This window comes from Prionailurus bengalensis, chromosome B4, assembly GCF_016509475.1.
Source record: "Prionailurus bengalensis isolate Pbe53 chromosome B4, Fcat_Pben_1.1_paternal_pri, whole genome shotgun sequence".
NCBI classification, from domain to species: Eukaryota; Metazoa; Chordata; class Mammalia; order Carnivora; family Felidae; genus Prionailurus; species Prionailurus bengalensis.
The window spans coordinates 93191906-93214100 of record NC_057358.1 but is presented as its reverse complement, the minus strand read 5'-3'; the positions used below and the strand labels follow the sequence as shown (position 1 = coordinate 93214100).

The 22195-nt window shown below is 41.1% G+C and overlaps 1 protein-coding gene and 1 long non-coding RNA gene across 3 annotated transcripts in view; both read left to right on the top strand.

Annotated features, from left to right (window-relative positions):
• Positions 1-4966: 4966 nt before the first annotated feature.
• LOC122473189 lies at positions 4967-8665 on the top strand. Its single transcript, XR_006294608.1, has 2 exons — positions 4967-5068; positions 8194-8665. It is a non-coding gene; the product is annotated as an uncharacterized LOC122473189 (long non-coding RNA).
• Positions 8666-9461: 796 nt separating this feature from the next.
• Positions 9462-22195, top strand: part of MDM1 (Mdm1 nuclear protein) — a 34441-nt gene continuing 21707 nt past the window's right edge. The window contains exons 1-5 of one of the 2 annotated variants that reach the window (XM_043564893.1): positions 9462-9648; positions 10677-10791; positions 14341-14708; positions 16038-16172; positions 20925-21092. In XM_043564893.1, the coding sequence (XP_043420828.1) occupies positions 9631-9648; positions 10677-10791; positions 14341-14708; positions 16038-16172; positions 20925-21092 (804 nt within the window). In that variant the 5' untranslated portion in view covers positions 9462-9630. The remainder of the gene's footprint in view (positions 9649-10676; positions 10792-14340; positions 14709-16037; positions 16173-20924; positions 21093-22195) is intronic. The other variant, XM_043564894.1, reaches the window with a different exon arrangement.

The following is a 22195-nucleotide window of genomic DNA, read 5'->3' as shown; positions in this document are numbered from 1 at the left end:
TTTGGTGCAATTGTAAATAAGATCGATCCCTTGATTCCTCTTTCTGTTGCTTCATTGTTGTTGTATAGGAATGCAACTGATTTCTGTGCATTGATTTTATATCCTGCAACTTTGCTGAATTCATGAATCAGTTCTAGCAGTTTTTTGGTGGAACCTTGGGTTTTCCATATAGAGTATCATGTCATCTGCAAAGAGTGAAAGTTTGACCTCCTCCTGGCCAATTTGGATGCCTTTTATTTCTTTGTGTTGTCTGATCGCTGAGGCTAAGACTTACAATACTACGTTAAATAACAGTGGTGAGAGTGGACATCCCTGTCTTGTTCCTGACCTTAGGGGGAAAGCTCTCAGTTTTTCCCCATTGAGGATGATATTAGCATTGGGTCTTTCATATATGGCTTTTATGATCTCGAGGTATGATCCTTCTGTCCCTATTTTCTTGAGGGTTTTTATCAAGAAAGGATGCTGTATTTTGTCAAACGCTTTCTCTGCATGTATTGAGAGGATCATATGGTTCGTGTCCTTTCTTTTATTGACGTGATGAGTCACATTTATTGTTTTGAGAATATTGAACCAGTCCTGTATTCCAGGTATAAATCCCACTTGGTTGTGGTGAATATTTTTTTTAATGTATTGTTGGATCCAGTTGGGTAATCTCTTGCTGAGGATTTTTGCATCCATGTTCATCAGGGAAATTGGTCTATAGTTCTTTTTATTTTTTTTTTTCAACATTTATTTATTTTTGGGACAGAGAGAGACAGAGCATGAACGGGGGAGGGGCAGAGAGAGAGGGAGACACAGAATCGGAAACAGGCTCCAGGCTCTGAGCCATCAGCCCAGAGCCCGACGCGGGGCTCGAACTCACGGACAGTGAGATCGTGACCTGGCTGAAGTCGGACGCTTAACCGACTGCGCCACCCAGGCGCCCCTATAGTTCTTTTTAGTGGGGGTCTCTGTCTGGTTTTGGAATCAAGGTAATGCTGGCTTCATAGAAAGAGTTTGGAAGTTTTCCTTCTATTTCTAATTTTTGGAATAGCTTCAAGAGAATAGGTGTTAACTCTTCCTTAAATGTTTGGTAGAATTCCCCTGGAAGGCCAACTGCCCCTGGACTCTTGTTTTTTGGGAGATTTTTGATTCCTAATTCAGTTTCTTTACTGGTTATGGGTGACAATATTTTTGAATGTGGGTTTTATACACCTTGAGGTAAAAAGGCAAGTTCTAGGCCAATTCCTCAGGTCCAGTTCCTTTTCCCCTCGCTCCCCTCTAAGGTCAGGATTCCTGTGCTCCTCTCCAGCTCCAACTCCCACCCTTCCTTTGCCTGGGAAATTCACAAGCAGAATGTCCTGCTGGCCCCTGTATCTGGCTTTCCTAACCATTAGCATGGCACCAACACCACCAGATTCTCTGGAAGCACAAGGCTGTGGATGTCCTAATGCAGGTGCAAAGTGAACCACAACAGGGTAAGATAGAGGAGACAGCCTAGGGAAGGGAAAAGGTACAGTGAGATTCAGGCCCAGTGTTTTGTCTGTGGGAGTTCTGAACCAGAACTAAGGGTACCAGTGCTGACAGGGACCCTCCTTCACTCTTGAAGATTTGGGGACTAAAACTCTAACAGCTGCATTGAGACTGGCTCCCAATAGGAACAGAGATATTTTTGCCTATGGCTTCAAATACATGTTGTTTGTTAGGAACATTGATTGCTTAGTAGGAACATGCTTATGGTGATGCACTTGTCCATGTTCCACTTTAGGGAAGGATAGTTGCCTCCTGTCTGTGTGCTATACTGTGACCTCCACTGGAGGGAGCTGCCTTACCCAAGGTCATGTTCTTTCTAGGGAAGCCCATTAAATAGCCCAGCACAGGGCATGTCTCACAGGCTCTTTTAGTTCTGGACTCCCCATGGGGTTAGTTGAGGTTGTCAGGGCTGCTTTAAACCTGACTTCTACCCAGTCCTGCTCCCTTGCCCTCCCTTCCACAGATGTTGATCCCAAGGGCCTTCAGTAATAAACATTCAACACCTTCAACTTCATCTCAGGGTCCATCTCTTTCTCACAGAGCCCAGCCTGTACGACTCTGTTTCCATGTCACCAATATTTGTCCACATCTCTATTTTGCAGTTGTCTCCTCTGCCATTCTCTTTGACCTCACCAATTTATACCTGGTTTATCCATTTACTGTCATTTTATAGTGTTTTGAGAGGGAATAGAGATAAATGCAAATATATAACCCACCATTGTATTGGTCAGAGTTAAACTGCAGAGAACATAACTAATTCAGATATTTAAAGCAGAGACGGTATTTTCAGGGTATTCAGTGTTGAGGCAGATTTACTGAAAAAATAGACCTAAATTTTCATTCCTCCTCTATAATGTGACTTTGTAACTCCTCCCATCAAGGGTTGACTCTGTTTCCCTACTCTTTTTTTTTTTTTTAAGTTTATGTATTTTGAGAGAGAAACAGAGCAGGAGCAGAGGAGAGGCAGAGAGAGAAGGAGAGAGAGAATCCCAACCTTGCACTGTCAGTGCGAAGCCCGATGTGGGGCTTGAACTCACAAACCGTGAGATCACGACCTGAGCCAAGACCAAGAGTCAGATGCTTAACCGACTGAGCCACCCCTGTTTCCCTAGTCTTAAATCTGGGTTGGCTGTTTGGCTTGCTTTGGCCAATGGAATGTGGTAGAAGGGATAAGTGATGGTGTGCTGCTTCTAAACCGAATCCTCAAGAGGCCTTGCACACTTTGCTCTCCCTCTTGGTACCCTCCTATCCCATGAGAATAATCCAGGCTGGCCTGCTGGAAGGTGAGGGAGCATTGATGAGTTTTCCTACTTGAGGTCGTTGGAGACCAGCCAGCTTCTAGTTTACCCACCAAATAACCACTGAGCAAGCTCAGTGAGGTCAGCCAAGCTCAACCGAGGCTACTAGAACTGGCCAACTGACCCATAGAGTCATGAGCAATACTAAATGGTTATTGTTTTAAGCCACTCCTTTTGGGGGTGTTTGTTATACAGTATTATTGTAGCAATAGATGACTGACACAAAGTGGCTTACAGAATCCTTGGGAATGCAGAGGAGTAAATTCTAGAAGAGACAGATAGACTCACTAATGTCAGGAAGTTGTAGAACCAGGAAATTCAATGCTAAGTTAATAATAAGCCACCTCTCTAAGCCCTGGCTCCAGAAATCGATCACTGCTGTGGTGACCAGGAAGCTGCTGATAGAGCTACCTTTTCATAACCATGCTATTGCTGCTACTGCCATAACTTACTGCTGCTACCGCCATAACCACAACAGTTGCTTATGCTTTGTCTTTCTTTCTCCCATCTAATTCAATTTATGCAAGTGCTTCTCATCAGCAAAATGTAAGTTACACCTGACCATCAGCTGCAAAGGGGTCTAGTGTCAAAGGGACTTTAGCTTTCTAGCTTCTGCAGTGCATGAGAAGGAGGCTGGAATGGATTTGGAGTGTCAGCCTCAGTATCTGCCACAGCTATGATTAACTCAAATGAAAAGGATTCCTGAAACTTATTCTGTAAGTTGTGCTCCGTGATATTGAAACAATTTCTTTTTTTTTTTTTAATTTTTTTTTTCAACGTTTATTTATTTTTGGGACAGAGAGAGACAGAGCATGAACGGGGGAGGGGCAGAGAGAGAGGGAGACACAGTATCGGAAACAGGCTCCAGGCTCTGAGCCATCAGCCCAGAGCCCGACGCGGGGCTCGAACTCACGGACCGCGAGATCGTGACCTGGCTGAAGTCGGACGCTTAACCGACTGCGCCACCCAGGCGCCCCTGAAACAATTTCTTTAAATTCATTGTGCAGTATTTTACAATTGGCATATCACTATACTGTCAAACATTATTAATTCAATTACTGGAAGCTGAGAGAATGAACCACATAGTACTAAGATTTTATGAACTCATTGCTCCAGCAAAACCCAAATGAATGTTTTAAGGGAATCAACAATTATTAAGTCACTAAGGAGAGGAAAACTGATTTATGTTCTGAAAAATTCTTAGTCCCTTATTGGTATTTGATATAGCATTGCTAATAGAACAGTGATTTCAGTAGGAATAATGGCAGGCGTTTGGTCTTGACCTGAAGTTATTAAGGTGCCTATATACTACATGATAAAACAATATTTCAAAATTTATTTTGGAGTAGGGTAGAGATTTAGAAGGTTCTCAGGAAGACAGTGGATAGTGTCCTCTGGTCTGACCTTAAGACACGACACCTGGTTTTAAGTGGTCAGAGAATTAATGCTTCCAAATCTACAGAGTTAGTGATTCCAGAAAAATCTGTGTCCTTGTGGATACTTTCCTAGCGATGGTGACTTAGGACAATAATCACTGACGAAAAGGGAAGGCAATTTTTTGATAACAAAATCATCAACAGTGAAGGCGTTAAAATGAAAAGAATTATGTGCCTTCAAATTTTGTTCTCTGTGTCTTGTTCAGTGGAGGCACAACATGTTATTATGGTATGTGAGGCTTGCAGTGACTTATGCCTTACTAAGAATTACTTTCTTTATTCAGTCATGGCCTTGTATGGCTAGAAGTCCCTCAGGCTCACCAAAAAAAAAAAAAAAAAAAAAAAAAAAAAAAAAAGGAAAAAAAGTTCATGTTGTCAAGAGAACCTGGAGTCCCTCCAAAAGGTGCCCCATTGATTCAAAAGCCAGACACTTCTTTGTCAACAAAGGCATCCCACGGCGAAAAGTCTGGAGGATAAATTGCACTTGGCTCATCGGTAAGTCTTAATCACACACCCTGTTTATTTGATTCTTACTGAAACTAATGTGAAGTATCAGCAATTTTGCTTCTGAAACAGAATCCATTGATTTAATTTTGTCATTTTTCTTTTCAGTCATGTAATCAGAAATTCATTCATGTGAGGAAAAAGCAGTTAAAACTTATGGAAAAATGCCAAAGAAAGCGGCTGTCTGACTGATTGCTTTTTGGCAGAGACTGAGATCAAGATTTACCAAGGAAAGCCCACGTATATGACCCAAGAGGAAGTTACAGAGCTCAAGAGCATTACTAAGCCTGGAAACTGGAATTTCAGTTACCTTGCAAGGTATTTCAGAAAAAATCACATATACGCAAACATAGGCTGATGCATCACTGTGTTGATTGTAGGGTGGTTTCTAAAACAGCTTTACTCTGATTTCTAAAGCAGCCAGGGAAAATAAGATAACAGAGAGCAAGTAACTTACCTTTTTGAGACCCAATCTTGAGCAAATGTTAGTTCTGGCCTGGATTCAGCTACCTAGGGCAGAACAAAAGAGAAAGTGAAAGGTTCTCTCGATCAGGTGTTTCCCAGGATGGAACTTAAAAGCAGCTCTGTTATCCTGTCTGCTCTTTAGTCTGCAGTCTTGGATCAAACTTTCTGGCACTAGATTTAAAAGCATCTTCAGAATACCAGAGTGCTCACATTTAGCCCCTTTCTTGAATCCTTCTATCATTTCCTGTGTTCTTTGTGTGTATGTCTGTTCCTTCATTCAACTGTAATCAGATTTGAAACGGGCTGTATCTTACTCTTCTTTGTATCTTCTTTCTTCAACCCTTTGATAGTATTTTGCTTATATGCAGTGTATTTTTGTTTGTAAAATAAAAATATCGTTAGAGGCACATATAGATTCAACACAAATACAAATTTGAATACAAATACAAATTCTCCAATGTTTCAATTGCTGCTTTGAAAATGATAGGAGATTGTTAGGTTTGTGGAGTGATTGACTTCTTGTTTTTAATTTAATGGGTAGTATATTTATATCTCAAGTGCAAATAAAAGTTGTTTTTAAAGGATTTTGATATATTTTTGTCTCTAAAAGAGAAAACAGACCTATTGCAATATGTGTAAATCAAAGTAAATCTAGAAAGGGTCAAAGGCGTTATTTCATGCGAAGAGAATAGTTGTAGTAGCTATCAATACCTTAAAGTCTCCATATATTTATAAGCTGTATGAAATGTTCTTCATCTTCATAGCTGCTACTAATGAAGTTGGACTTATGAGTGAGGGAAAAAGTGTCTGTGAATGATAACATCATTTTTCTTTCTTTTGTCTTTCTCTTATGCCAACTGATGGTATACTATACACACCTGTAACTTGCCTTTTTTTTGAACTCCTTCCATGTTAGCTCATTAAAAAAAATGCTTCTTTCTTTTAAAGGGTTGGATAGGTAGAAGTTACTAAGTTACTGTCTTTCACTTTCAATCTTACCTTTTGGGCTGTGCAGATCCTTTGGATCCTGCTGACTAACTCCCTCTAGGTCTGCTAAGAGAGGACACTAGAGACCAGAATGCCTGCTTTCACTCGCTTTTTGCTCTCAGCAGCACCTTAATGATGACTGTTTTCTCCATGGTAGTAGTTGGTTCAGTCTCCAACTTTTTCTTTTCTCTTTCTTTCTTTCTTTCTTTCTTTCTTTCTTTCTTTCTTTCTTTCTTTCTTTCTTTCTCTCGCTCTTTTCCTTCCTTCCTTCCCTCCCTTTCTGTCATTCCCAGGGGCAGCTTCACTTTGTTCCCTAAGAGGCACCAGTACCAGCTGGGCAGAGGTCTCGTCAACTCCGAGGCCTCTAGGGCAAACCTCTGTGTTTCAGTAACATCAACATTTCCCTTTGCTTTTCCAACCTCAGGGGTGTGAGCTGCTTTCTGGAATTACTATCCTGTTTCTCCTTTTATCTTTTCAAAGTTCTCTAGTAACTCATTAACCAATAGTTTATGTTAAGCTTTCTTTTTGGAAATGCCTCTGGTAGTTTCAGTTTTCCCAGCCAGACCCTGATGGATATAACACTTGACACCAGAAGCGGGTCCGACCCACCTGGACCTGCTGGGGTGGAAGCCCTAGGGAGCAGAGCGGCCTGCACTGTCATCTGGGCCTGCTGCATAGCCTGTTCTCGCTCTGGGCCCTGGAGGAAACACAATACATCTAACTAGTCCCCTGCAGATGGACATTTAAGTTGTTTCCAATACAGTAAAAAACCTTCAATAGATAATTTTCACATACGGGCAAGTATATTTGTAAGATAAAGTTATAAAAGTAGAATTTCTGGGTCAAAGGACTGCAAAATTGTCCTTCATTAGAGGTGGTACCAATTTAATCTCTCACAGAGAATTAAGAGAAATCTATTTGCATGAGAAACAGAGACATCAACAAAGGGAAGAGGGAGCCAGGTATGACACTCTCGTCCTAGGAAGAGAGGCTTGGCTGTGGAAGGGAGAAGCTCATCTAGAATAGAATGTCATAGAATGACACAGAACGAAACCTATCACTTGAGGATTACTTTCTGGCCCAGACTCCATGGAATTCCCTTTGGAGAGAGGGAAGGCTGAAATACAAATGGAAAAACCCTCCAGGACACTTTGATACTCACTTAATAGAGGGTAACACAAAAAGGAGAGGGAGGTGCCTTGTCACAGATCACCAGCAGGACTGGGCAGTCGGAGAAGGCTTCATGCTGTGCCCAGTGGAGGCTGAGTACTCAGCACTTGTGGCTGTGGTGGCCAGCAGCAAGAGTGACACATGCAGATGTGTGGCTACTGAAATGAGAGGCAGTGTTGCCCTGCGTACTGTATGTGGTAGCTGTAAGCACATGTGAGACACCTCCTGGGACTCCCCCAAACACTTGGGTGGAACTTTGTAGGTGCTGGGTCTGTTTCTTGCAGTAGTAGAGAGTGTAAAAGCTGGTAAAACACAGGCTCATATACTAAGGTTGTCCCTTTTTGCATGTCTACGTCTTTGCCTCATAAACTTGAGGAGGCTTTCATTTAAGAATAACAAGGCAAAGTACTCTTCTTCTTTGAGTCCCTTTAGCACCTCTCAGCCAACCCCGGTTGTGACTCCGTTATTTTTCCCATCTGCCGCTCTTGTCCTTTATTCCCTTCTCAGCAGAGCCCTACTGCAGTTACCATGGTCCTTGTTTAGCAGACAGGCTACATTCTACATGCCTGTTTTTATTGACTTCGCCTCAGCCTTCTGTCCTAACAAAGCTGTATATACAACCAGAGCTGTGTTTTTCCTACTCTGTGCAATCTGGACTGTTTTCCTGAAGAGGACCTCCTTCAGTTTATGTTCCGCTGTGTCTTGTTTGTGCCATTCTCAATTTACACGACAGAGATGCTGTCATCACCAATTAACATTTATCAAGGGCCCCCTGGATGCATGGCCACATAGGGGCTAATTTAATATTCTCTTTGTTTCAGGTATCAGGTGGCTCTTTCAAATGAATTTTTAAGTATCTCAGTGATGATGAAGAAGAACAGAGACATCAATTAGGATTCAGGAAGACAAGTCTTTGCAGAAAATGCTTAGAGCATCAAGGATTGCTATTAATATTTGAAAGTTTAAAAGAGGGTATACTTTTCTTTAGTCAACAAATGACAAAAGTAAAGACACTATTTTCATTGTTCCTGGAAGAAACTGGGCAGTATTCCATTCAGACATCTGCCCTGTGATCGTCCCGTTTTCCTCTTTATTTCAGTCCTTCTAATCTCCAAGGGTGAGTCCGAATATTTCTTCCTGAGGCTTCTTCTAATCATCTCTGCCCTTAAGGAAGGACAACTCCCTCCTCCAACTCCTGTAGCCCTTATCACCATACCTGCCATTTGACAATTTAGCACAATGATCATTATACATTATTGAATAAATATATGTTCATTCTCTGCAAGTATGTTAGAGACCTGTCCGGACAATTTATTTCTTTCCCAGCACAGTGTTCTGTCAATGGGAGAATCTCAAAAAATACTTACTGATGATGATGGCAAGTCTATTGAAATCAGATGCAATTTTATTTTTTTAAATGAATGAGAGGAGAGACAACGCTGAAGCTTTAGAAGCTGAGACTCACAAGCATCATTAATGTTTTCTAATATTAAGAGCTATATATACTTTTTTTTTTTTTGCGGGGGCGAGGTAGTGGGAGGCAAAAACATCACTGAAAGTAAGCAGTTTATCTTTCAAGAGTAAATAATTTTTTTTTTTTGCCTGCCTAAGCAATACTTCTTTTTAGCCTATCCCTTTTGATGCGACAGTAAGTGATGTAACATGGCTGTCAGTTGTAGGACCTGATATTCAGGAGAACAGACCTGAACATTCTCATTTCAGAAAAAGAAAACATTTCGGTTTCGTCACAGATTTGGAATTAAGAACACACCTTCATGTTTTCTGACGTCACGAACCCGGCCCAGCGAGGCCAGTGACATACGAATCCCACCTGCAGGTACACCCACAGCCGCACACGACCCTCAAGACCAGCAGCCGCTGAGCTCTCCCCAGGACGAAGCTCCCGCGGGGCCCCACCCACCCGGTTCCGGGAGCCTCATTGGCCAGTCTTCGCCCGCCATTTCTGTTAGTCGCTGGGATTTGTCACGGGAGGCGGGCGTCCCCCATTCGGGCACTGATTGGTCGAATCTTAATGACGGCAAGAAGTTCTCGGGGTCTCTATTGGTTCTTAAACCTCAGAATGGGCGGAGAAAGGCAGAGCGTAGGGGCTCAAGGAGGGAAGCGCGGAGTGCGCCGGCGCGTAGTCGGGGACGCCAGGCTGAGGATTTTGCTAGGGAACCGACTGTTGTCGCCCCGCCCCCTCGGGGCTTTTTGTCCCGTTAACTGTCGGAGTGGCGGGGGCTCTAGCGCCGAGCGACATGCCGGTGCGCTTCAAGGTGAGGCCGTGGTCTCCAGATCCGAAGTCTGCTGGGGGGGGGGGGGGGGGAGCCGTGGCGGGGCGGGTGCCGGCGCGGGGGCCGCGCTGGCTTTCTGCGCGGCGCTCCTGGGCCCCGCAATGCCTGTCAGCTCCCGAGCCTGCTTGCCAAGATCCTGAGGGATGCTTGTCTCCTCCACCTAGCTCCCTCTCCGCTCACACACATTTCCGAGTTGCAGTATGGAGGCGTTTGGTGGTGTTGAGAGAGATTGATTTTGGAGGGCACAGGGGAGTGGTGATGGAAGGAGGGCGCTTTGTAATGGGATCTAAGGTGGCTTCAGATTGGGACACCTGTAGCCCATCTCACATCTCAGCCTTTTACCCTCCGCCCCCTACCTGCCCTTTAAAACTTTAAAGTGCCTATGTCTTTTAAAGGATCGAGAAGTGGGACCCTGGCTAGGTAAAGATAGGGTGTAAGAAATATACAGTTTTCATAGTTGTGCGTAAGTTTCAGGTAGGTGGTAGGTGTCAGGGTCAGGCACCCATCAGCATAACAGTTGACCACAGCCTTCCACAAACCCTGTTTTATTCTTTTATCTTAAGGGCTTGTATCCAGAACGGGATGGGAATTCGTCTTTGGTTGACTTTACAACATTGCGAGAGGTACTAGGCCTAATACCTGATACTGTGTACTCATTGCCGGCGTACTCAGTAAGGATAATTATAGCGATGGGGATTTAGATTGTCACCTGTTATCAGACAAGAGCTCAGGCTTTGGAATCAGACAACCAGCAAAAAGGTAGCTGCTCAGGGAGTCGGATTCCTGCCAGCATCTGCCTCAAGTGGTTGTGAGGATTAAAGGATAGAAGACGTGTGAACTGCTTAGCACAGGGCTGGGTAAATATTAGTTGTTATTAGGGAGCTCTTCTGTGTTTATCAATCTCCAGGCTTTCAACTCTTTTCATGGTTCCGAAATTATTTTACTGATGTCTTTTTTTTAAAACAATGTCCATTAATTGCGTTGTACTTAAATTTTATTTTGTATCTCAGGGGCTGAGTGAATACCAGAGAAACTTTCTGTGGAAAAAGTCGTATTTGTCAGAGTCCTATAATCCCTCGGTGGGGAGAAGGTACCCATGGGCTGGACTTAGATCGGATCAATTAGGTAAGCTGAACAAACTAATAGTCGTTGTAACTTAAATAAAGCTTGGGGTTAAGTTTGCAAAAATGATTAAGAATTGTGAACATTGTTCCATTGGTCTGGTTGACATATTTGTTTAACAGCTATTTACTGAGGGCTTGCTATAGGCCAGGACTATTCCCAGCTTCTGGGGACATAGCCTTGAATCAGACAAAGACCCTTAATTGTGGGCAAAAAAAGTAAACAAGTAACTCAATAAATAAACTAGGGGACTTCAAGTTGTTATAGGCTAGCATATAGATAACTTGGGGGAGGGGTGGGTTGGAAGGAAGCCACTTTAGCTTCAGTGGTCAAGAAAGGCCTTTCTGAGGAGTCATACTTGAGCTGAGATGGGACGGCTGAGAGCAGTCAAGCCTGGGGAGGTGTTCTCCCAAGGTCTTGAGGAAGGGAAACTTAGATTAAGTAGCTTGCCCAAAGTTCATAGCTAGTAATGGCAAAACCATGATGTGAAATCAAATCTGTTTTGTTGAAAGCCCATGAGTTCAGAGGCTGTATTTTTGTCATCACACATGTTTCCTCCTGGTATCCCAGGGAAGTCAGCCCTAGGCCAAGGTTTCCCAGAGAACGGTGCAGAGGAAAAGAAACAGAGTGACTTTATCCTACCTGCCTGTTTCACTGGCCCTCACTAGAATAGAAGATCTTGAAGAGCAAGGGCTCTGGTTGTCTTACTGCCTAGTAGATGACACCTCCTCCAGTGCTTATGCAAACCAGTATTTGAATGAATGAATGTGAGTTTGGACCTCCATTAGCTTTGATCTTGGGAAAATTTGCCCTGTTTTACCAGGTGGGGTTTAGGAAGCCCATTGCACAGGATTTCTGGGAGGGGTTAAATGAGATATTCCTTGTTAAGGGGCAGGTGCATATATACAGATGAGTGCTTGGGGCCTCACATGTGAGCATGCTTTATGCATGGTATGTATGTCCCTCAAATATTAGATATTTGAAGCCAAGAAAAGAAAAGATGTATGAGAAATAAGCATAATTTTCCCAAGCCTGGGAAATTAGTAAAATGAGGAGAGGGTTTCTGGGATTAGATTTGGAGAGAAAAGGGAAAAGTGGGCTAGAGTCAGTGGCTCTCGGTTCCTCTGAAGCATCAGGATCCTTTGCCCAGAGCCTGACTTCAAACACTGGATGTCTCTGCTTCTTGGGCAAGATGGTGCTCAGTCCTCCAAATGACTCGAAATTCTACAAATTTGAGGCTCTATTAGATTCATACAAAATAAATCTTAAAGTATATATATCCCACTGATGGCCTGTTATGATACTGTGGAATTGGTTAACCAGACTGTTGTGCCCATAACATTGTAGCTTAGATCAGTTACATTTGAGGGTGGGTATGTTGAGACAAGACTGGGAGCAAAGCCACTTTAGAGTATGGTACATTATGAAAGCAGGAATGGTCTAGGGGAGATATGTGAATGGGAAATAATTAGATTAGGGGGAGGGGCAGAGTGAGAACTTCAGAAAGGCAGGTGGGAGGAATAACAGCCATTTTACCTAGGACTGGCTGGGTGTTCTGTTAACAGTGTATTTTTTCCCCTTAGTGTATTTTTGCTGGTGCTCAGAGATTATGGCAGACCACTTGAGAATCTTCCCCTTTCATTTTGCTCTTCTACCAGAAGCCTCTCTGTGTTGAAACAGAGAGAAGTCTAGAGCAATGGTCTTCAAATTTTTGCTTTCATATCCCTTAAAAGTATTTAGAAAGTCTTTGCATCCTTTCACATTTTTTTAATGTTTATTTATTTCTGAGAGAGAGAGCGAGAGAGGGCATGAGCAAGTGCATGTGTGCGAGCAGGGAGGGGCAGAGAGAGAGTGGGACAGAGGATACAAAGTGGGCTCTGTGCTGACAGCAGAGAGCCCTATGTGGGGCTCGAACTTGTGAACCGTGAGTTCATGACCTGAGCCAAAGTCGGTGCTTAACCAACTGAGCCATCTAGGTGGCCCTCACACTTTTAAGTTGACATTTAATTTTTTTAATCATAAGTGTAACAAATTCAGTTTGTAACAAAGTGAAATCAAAGGATGTGATTTCTGGCATATGGAATATCATGCATATGTTTCACTTACGTTCTGTTAAAACTTTGGAGCAGCCAATATAGCTGATTCACTTTACGGTAAATGTTCATCATATAAGTGGTAAAGTTAGTCCTCATTGGCAAACTAATCAGGCAAATTAGAATTATTTGCTGTGAGAACAAAGTCTAACTTTATTTTTCAATCCCTATAAATGTGTTAACATGTGTTAACATGTATTCATTTCGCATGACAACCCTCTTACCCCCGAGTTTTAATTCTAAGATAGTTGGATGGGAAAAGTGTGAAGATGGGTGAAATAAGGCACTGTTCTTTTGTTATTTGTCATCTCTGCCTTCTTTGCTTTGCTGTCAGGTACTCTCTCTTGGTAGTTATACTTTTTTGAATTGTCCCTTTGTCTTTCCCACCTACGAGAATTTTTTATTCCTTGGGGCTGGCTGAGAGGTGTGTCTTCCTTTTGTGAAGTGGGAAGGCGGGGGTGGGAACGAAGACTGCAGACAGCAGGTGCAACTCTCAGGCAGACCAACGTTGGGATAATAGTGCATACAGAGTTAAGATCTGCAAAATGATTCCCTTACGCGGCCCATTTCTGCTTATCCCCTAGAATGTCTCCATATGCCTCCAGACACATATGCACCCAGTTTGAAGACCACTAATCTAAGGAAGTCTTGTAAGGGAGGGGACCCTGGGTTCCATGGCCAAATCATCCTTGACAGAGGCTAAAGAACTCATGCCAGATTTTCAGTCCACCTTTCCTCTCCTTCCCTCTAGTCTTACTCTTTCTTCCCCACCCTGCTAAGTCTTCTTTCTATTTAAAGAATGGCCCCAAACTAGGACAGTGTCTCAGTGGCTGTCATTCCACAGAGCTCCTCTTACTTGGGTAGAAGGTTAAGTTTTTTGGACATTTGCTTGCCAGACAGAAATATAGAGAAATAGTATCTTAGCTCTTGTTAAAAGGGTTCATTCTCTTTAATTCTCAGGAAATCAAAGCAAATGTAGAACCAAGATCCAGCATAATGACATCTCATCCCTTCTCACCTTGGTCTACTGTGCATAAGAGAAGCTTTGTGAAAAGTTCCAAATTTTGACAGTACCAGGGCCCATTGTTCTGTTAAGTAGCACAGGAAAGTAATTAGAAACGGAGGCAACGTGTCCTGCTGGCTTTGCCAGGCCCGTCACGTTGCGATTCTAGTGACTTGTGTTGGGGTAACTCGAACATTGTGACCCCAATTTTTAATTTTTTTTATGTCAAAAAAACGTTAATACTTTTTAAAAGCAAAATTAAAGATTTTATGTTGAAGAACAAACTATACCTATTTTTTTTTTTTTTTAAATCTTGCAACTTTAAGGACATTGTGTGTATCTCACCTGGGATTTTTCAGTTCCATTTCTCCTCTCTTAAGTGTTATTAAAAGTTGTCTTTGTAACTTTATGCTATGGTAGAGCTTTATGGCAATTTCTGTATACTATATTTTGTAGGAATCACCAAAGAGCCAAGTTTTATTTCAAAAAGAAGAGTCCCTTATCATGATCCACAAATTTCAAAATCTCTTGAGTGGAATGGAGCCATCTCAGAGAATGGTATTGTATCACCAAAACCTGAAGCCGCAGAAACAGAATTACAAGAAGCAGAACAAAAAGAAGATGTTAACCAAGAAAGAGTTCTTGCACTAGCAGCCTCCAGGGTTCCCAAAAGAACCAGGTCTCACTCTACAGACTCCAGAGCTGAAGGGGCTTCAGATATTGTGGAAAATAATGAGGATGTAATAGAAGGTCATATACCGGTTAATGAAAATGAGGAACTCGAGCATTCTACCAAGCTGCTTTCAGAAAATGTAGATAATGGGGTAGGTATATTCACAGTATTTCTTTTCAAAAGCGTAGAATTCTTTGTAAATGTCATCATTTCACTAATACTACATTTTATGCTTAAAATTTTTCCATTGTTTTATTGTTTTAATCTAATATCTTATAGAATAGTTAAGAGGCTGTTGACTTTAGTTATTATGAGTTCTATTCTTTTTTTTTTAATTTTCTTTTTAATGTTCATTTATTTTTGAGACAGAGAGAGACAGAGCATGAGCGGAGGAGGGTAGAGAGAGAGAGAGGGAGACACAGAATCCGAAGCAGGCTGCAGGCTCTGAACTGTCAGCACAGAGCCTGATGCGGGGCTCAAACCCATGAGCTGTGAGATCATGACCTGAGCTGAAGTCGGACACCCAACCGACTGAGCCACCCAGGTGCCTCTTATGAGTTCTATTCTTAATAGTTGCCAGTTTGTACTGGTTATACTAAGATATCTCTTCATTGGATGGGCAGCCTGCCTCTGGATTTTATTCATCAAATATCAGCACCAGAGTCCTAAGGGAGAGATCAAATTGAGACAGAGAAGGGGAGTAGTAAGCCATTACCTCTGGCAGGGGTGGTGAGCTGACTTCTACCTAGGCCCTTTTCAATTTCTTATTGTGGACACAAACAACATCTCAATTGACAGAATGCAAAAGGAAGGGCAGTTCTGGCAGGATCTCAAAGATCTTGGAGTTCTGCTCTCCTATGTCACACCTGGCCTGTGGAACATCCCTGCAAGCACATAAGCATAGGCTTTGGGGACCTGTGCAGACATCTCACTGCCTCCCACATTTTTCTCCAGTCCACTACCTCTTCCCCATTTCGTGTCCACTGTGGACTGGAACCACGGAGAGGCATTCAGAAGCGTTGGTGAAGAATCTGTGGCTCGTTGCGAAAACCAGGGGGTACAGTAGAATCAAGGAAGGTGATGTGTAAGTGGTGGGCAAGGGAAGGGGTGTCGCAGAGGCAATGTGTGAATAAGGCAAGGTGCTGCTGTTTCTTAGTCATAGATTTAATTGTGAAAAATTGGTAGGAAGAGACTGAGAGGTGCTGTCTTTTTCTGGGATGCACAATGATTCATTGACAATATTCAGAAAGAAATTTTAAATAGTTTAAAAGAGAGATCATCAATTAAAAAGAGTTTGCTGTACAACGGTGTGCATGTAATTAACAATACCGTATACTTAAAAATTTGTTAAGAGGGTAGATTTCATGTTATACGAAATATGTTATAATGTCTTTTTGGTTTTTGTTTTTACCACAGTAAAAGAAAAAGTTTGAACAGAAACTTTTAATGACTGTGGGTGGGGTTTTTCTTTCCCTAACAGTTGAATAGAGTTCTTCGGAAGAAAGCAGGACTGACTGTTGTTCCTTCACATGATATCTTGAGAAATTCTGAATATCAAAGGCAGTTTGTTTGGAAGACCCCTAAAGAAGCTGCTCCAGTTTTTACAGCCAATCAGGTAGTTGAATGGATGTAATATATTTTTAAGTATCATCCTCTGATCTAGTAATGCAGATTTACACAGAACTAAGGGCTAAAAGAAATTAGGTACTTCTTCAGTGAGCCTGGAGGTAGGTTCTAGAAAAGTGAAAATAAGAGTTTTTCTAACATCCTTCTGTTACTTCGATCTATAGTAGTAACATGACACTATCCTAGGCCACTGATGGTCACTGTTGCCAGATCCATCACGTACGCTAAATATGAGACAGGGTAATGAAGCATGAGGACTGGTAAGTTATTGCATGCTGCGAGATTTTGTTTATTTAATAAAAAAATATTAAATTGCTTTTATTCTAAAATACTGTGTTTTGTTGACTAATATGTTGCATGTTTTCTGTCTGATAAGAAAGGCTTAACTACCCTGAGTATTTCAAGAAAATACAAAATATGTTAAAAATAATACAAGATACATAATCTTGTTTTTGTATCAAGTGAGCAGTAATAGAAATTGTCATGTTGATGACATTTATAAACTTCAAAAGCTATGATGGTACCTAAGTGTGCTCCTAGATTTCTTTGTATCTTGTACCGTTTTTTGGTGCTCGCCCACCATTACTAATAAACACTCAATATTTTACTACTGTCATCCTCTAGACAGTTTTTAGGCTCTTAACTCTCATTTATATTCTTAACCATCCTTCTGGGCCTGGGTAAGGAAATACTTGCATTTAGAATATCTTCAGAGGCCCAGGACAGCCTAGACTTTTCTTCTCCTAGATCTTTGCATTTTCTTTATGAACACATACACATCCCTTCATACACCCTTATGGCTCATTTTCTCCTGTATCTCAACATTCATTTGTAAACTTTATATACCCCTCAGGACTGAGAGGGTAGATTCAACAAGACAATAATATCAGTCCTCTTCCACTAATGTCATAATTCTAGTGATCCTAAAAATTGTGGCAGCTTTGGGCTTACTTGTTATTCAGGTTTCTAAAAAAAAACTGTGAAATTTGTAGAACATTTTAGAAGCATATAAAATAGCTAAGGCAACATATGTCCCCTTCATGAACCCAGTAGAGGATCAGTACTTCTTTTGTTGGCTCACAAGTGTTCTTGGATGGTAAGTGTGTGTATCTACAAAATCACTCCCTGAAAATTGTAGCTGTTCAGTTTTTGTAGAACATTTCATCTTTAAGCTAAAGCTAATTCAAATCAAAGCCCCATTGACAGCTTTTATATATTTCAGTGGAGACATTGTATAGAAAAGCCCTTTTTATAGGACCAAAGTATAATATAAAATAAATCATTAGCAAACCTTCACTAGCAGTTTTACTGCTTTCATTAGTGGGAGTTTCAGAGAATTTGGGGGGAAAGTAAATGCTCTTTGTCAATTCAAAGTATATCATTTTCAGGGTCTGTGGATTAAAGAGTCCTGTGACAGAAATTTTCAATGCTTGTTGATAGGGAACTTCTGAAGGAGCTATTCAGCTCTATTTTATCAAACACCTGTTTTCTAAAAAGATGTATTATATTAATATGTAAAGGAGTCTGAATAATTTTTGGCAGAAAAGTCCTTGAGGCTATACTCGGGAAAAGATACTCTGGATTTGATCTGTATGAAGATGTGTTATTCAGCATTGCAAAGCTATAATATACCTTATTTGTGGTCCACATCTTTTCCTTTTGCTTTCTTTGTAATCAGTGATAATATACCATAAAATAGAAACCCTATTATAAAATACTAAGGATAAAGGGAAACATTTAAAAACAGAAACATCATTATTACCTGATTTTTTCCCCTTGCATTGAGCTAAAAATAAGCAAAGGAAAAAAAAAACAGAACAAAAGAACACATCAGATATTCACAATGTTAAGAATCTTCTGTTTTTTTGGAGGAAGAAAAAAAAATCATGCCAAGGAAGGAAAAAAAAAACTGGTAGAGCTGACAACAGAATTGCCTTATAAAGTGAATGTCTATGTTCACTTAAATATGCCAGTTGTACTTATCCCATTATCAAACTGATGGGAGGGAGGAGTAGGAAACTGGGGAGAAAAGATATGGCTCATTATTTTTTTGGCTTAAACATTATTTTTATTATAGTAACTATTATTCACAACATAGTAGTGAGTGTAGAAAGTTGATATTTGGGGTTTTTCCCAGCTTTATTGAGGTATAATTGACAAAAATTATATATTTACAGTATGTAAATAATGTTCTGATGTACCTGTACATTGTGAAATGATTAACAAAATCAAGCTAATTAACACATTAACACCTCACGTAGTTAGCTTTTTGTATGTGTGTTGTAAGCTCTTATCCCCTTAGCAAATTTCAGGTATTAACTCTTAGTAGTATTAACTCTAGTCATCCTGTTGCACCTTACATCTCCAGAGCTTATTAATTCTGCAAACTGGAACTTTGTACCCTTTGACCAGTATCTCCCTATTTCTCCCACCCCCTAGTTCTGGCAACCATTATTCTACTCTCTGCTTCTATGAGTTCCACTTACTTAGATTCCACATATAAGTGAAATCTGCAGTATTTGTCTTTCTGTGCCTGGCTTAGACTTAGCATATGTTCTTCAGGTTCATCCATTTTGTTGCAAGTGACAGAATTTCCTTTTTGAAGGCTAAATGATATTCGTGTGTGTGTGTGTGTGTGTGTGTGTGTGTGTGTGTATGTGTGTGTGTATCATTTTCTTTATCCATTCTACCATTCTTTATCCATTCCTATTGGTGAACCCTTAGGTTGATTCCATGTCTTGACTAATGCGAATAATGCTGCAAGGGACATGGGAGTGCAGATATTTCTTTGAGATACGGATTTCATTTCCTTTGGAAATCCACCCAGAAGTAGAATTGTTAGATCATATGGTAGTTCTATTTTTAATTTCTTTAGGAATCTCCATATTGTTTTCCATAATGACTGTACTAATTTACATTCCTACCAACAGTGTACAAGGGTTCTCTTTTCTCCACATCCTTGCCAACACTATCTTTTGTATTTTGGATAATAGCTATTCTAACAGGTGTGAGGTGATGTCTTGTGGTTTTGATTTATGTTTGGCTGATGATGAGTGATATCGAACACCTTTTCATGTACTTGCTGGCCCATCTGTATGTCTTTGGAAAAATATGCATTCAATTCCTCTGCCCATTTTTTGTTTGTTTGTTTTTATTTTTTTTAATATTTATTTATTTTTGAGAAAGAGACAGAGTGTGAGCAGGAGAGGGCAGAGAGAGAGGGAGCTACAGAATCCAAAGCAGGTTCCAGGCTCTGAGCTGTCAGCACAGAGCCCGACGCAGGGCTCAAACTCATGAACCATGAGATCATGACCTAAGCCGAAGCCGGACACTTAACCGACTGAGCCACCCTGGTGCCCTGGACATGGCTTTGTTTTTATAAGAGGACTTAGAACAGCTTCATTCCCCTGAGGAATGTGGAGTAGAAGCAGATTTAGGCAGGAGTATTCAGACCCACCCCCCGGACTGTGGTAGGTAAGTGGGGTCATCAGTCCCTGAGACGGTTGCTTCTTTTTTTTAAATTTTTTTTTTTCAACGTTTATTTATTTTTGGGACAGAGAGAGACAGAGCATGAACGGGGGAGGGGCAGAGAGAGAGGAGACACAGAATCGGAAACAGGCTCCAGGCTCCGAGCCATCAGCCCAGAGCCTGACTAGGGGCTCGAACTCCCGGACCGCGAGATCGTGACCTGGCTGAAGTCGGACGCTTAACCGACTGCACCACCCAGGCGCCCCCCTGAGATGGTTGCTTCTAAAAGCAGGAGGAAGAGACTAGATTTCCCTGGAGACTGCTTTTTGTTCCCAGGCGGGGAGGACTGTTCTCCAAGGAAGACCAGAAAGAGAGGCCGAGAGTGGCTCAGGAGCCCAGGAGAATGTCGAAGGCCCCTCTTGTGCCCAGCAGCGTGGGCAGGGCTTTGGCACAGGAGCAGAAGTTCAGAAGCCCCTCCTGGGTGCCGGCCCCCCGACATTCCCGTCTCAGGGCCTGCCTTGGGCCTGGCCGTAGGGTGTCTTCAGACAGCGGCATCTGTTGACTGGGTCCCACATGAGTTCTTGTAGGACAGCCATATGCTCGCCAGGCAGAGGAAGGTGGCCACAAAACCGAAGATCGCTCCAGCTACCAGTCCACTCTGGCTGTAACTCTTGGAGGCTGCCACAATGGAGGCGATTAGGAGGAGCAGGGTACCGATTAAATAGTGCAGAAGTTCCAGGGTCCAGTTTCATCCTCTTGCAAGTGACTGTCCAGTTTTCAAACACCATTTATTGAAGTGATTATACTTTCCCAAGTGTATATTCTTGGCTTTTTTGTTGTAAATAATTGTAGATGCATAGGGTTATTTTGGAGCTTTATATTCTGTTCCATTGATGTATGTATCCCTTTGCCCATTTTCAAAATCAGATTGTTCTCTTGCTAGCAAGGTGCTTCAGTTCCTTATATATTTTGAATATTAACCCCTATCAGATGTACTATTTGCAGGTATCTTCTCCCATTCCAAGATTGCCTCTTCACCCTATTGTTTTCTTTGCTGTATGGAAACTTTTTAGTTTGTCTATTTTTGCTTTTGTTGTTTTTTGGATGTTAATTAGATATATGAAATAATACGAAATTATAAACAGTCTTATAATTTCACTTTTTTGACATCCTATAATTCAACTTTATATATGAAATTTTAAAGCAGTTCAGAAACTAAGTTTTGTGTATTTAACCAACAAGAAAACTAAACTACAGTAATTTTTGTTTTAAGGTTTTCCACAATAAAAGCAAATTTGTTCCACAATTCAAAGGTAACTCAGTCATCCATGAAACTGAATACAGAAGAAATTTCAAGGGTTTATCTCCAGTGAAAGAACCAAAATTAAGAAATGATTTGAAAGAGAATGGAAATTTTGAAACAGTATCTCCTGAAAAGAAGGTATTCGTCAACTCTTTACTTTAAACAAAATAAAAGGCTTATGATTTTAGACTCTACTCATTATCTTTTACTGAATACCACCTGAGAATTTGGGTTTCAGCTAGTTTATTCATTTGTTTGTCCATTAAGTGCCACATGTTCACTAAGCACTTAGTGGGGGCCAGGCATTGGGTAAGTACTGAAAATACAACGATGACCACACTAAACCCCACACAGGAGACAGAGTTGTAACTAAATAAATGTAATATGTGACAAGTGCTGAGCAACACAGAAGGTAAGTCTGCTATGTCTAATAGCAAATGATTAGCCTTACAGTGATGTGAGCTATAGGAGTAGCAGTAGTGATAGAAACACACACTTTAAGTTAAATAATGGGAGTCAAACAGAAACATGCATACTTACATGTATTTTGTTTGTTTTATTTAAAGTTTATTTATTTATTTTGAGAGAGAGAAATAGAAAGAGAGTGAGCGGGGGAGGAGTAGAGAGAACGGGAGAGAGGATCCCAAGTAAGATCCAGGCTCTGAGCTGTCAGCACAGAGCCTAATGTGGGGCTTGAAGTCATGAACTGTGAGCTCATAACCCAAGCTAAAGTCGGACCAGGCACCCCTGGTCCGACCAAATGAGTCACCCAGGCACCCCTAGATACATGTATTTTAAACCAAAGCTTTAGCATGCCAAATTACAGCCAGCCTAAATTGGATACTGTATTACAATTCTGTTTGTGGAAGTAAGTTTTAACTGCTAAAGATAACCTAGAAATCACAAGCAATCAATAAACAAGTTTTGAAACTACTGGATCCGGTTGGGTTTTTCAAGTATAGCTCAGGTTTGGTTCATTTATAACAATAAAATTTATATCCTTGGCTACAAAAAATTTTTCTAATTAACAAATAAACATGTAAATGAATAAACTTGACGTTACCACCTATTAAACAATGTTTTTACATTTGCCTTTGATATTCTAAGTCCACATTTTATTGCGTTGCAGTAATTAAATATAAGGTTCCAGTGAGTAAGTTACCAACCACATTGTTTTACTGAATAACTTAACCCTTTTTTTTTTTAATGTTTGTTTATCATTTATTTTGAGAGGGAGAGTG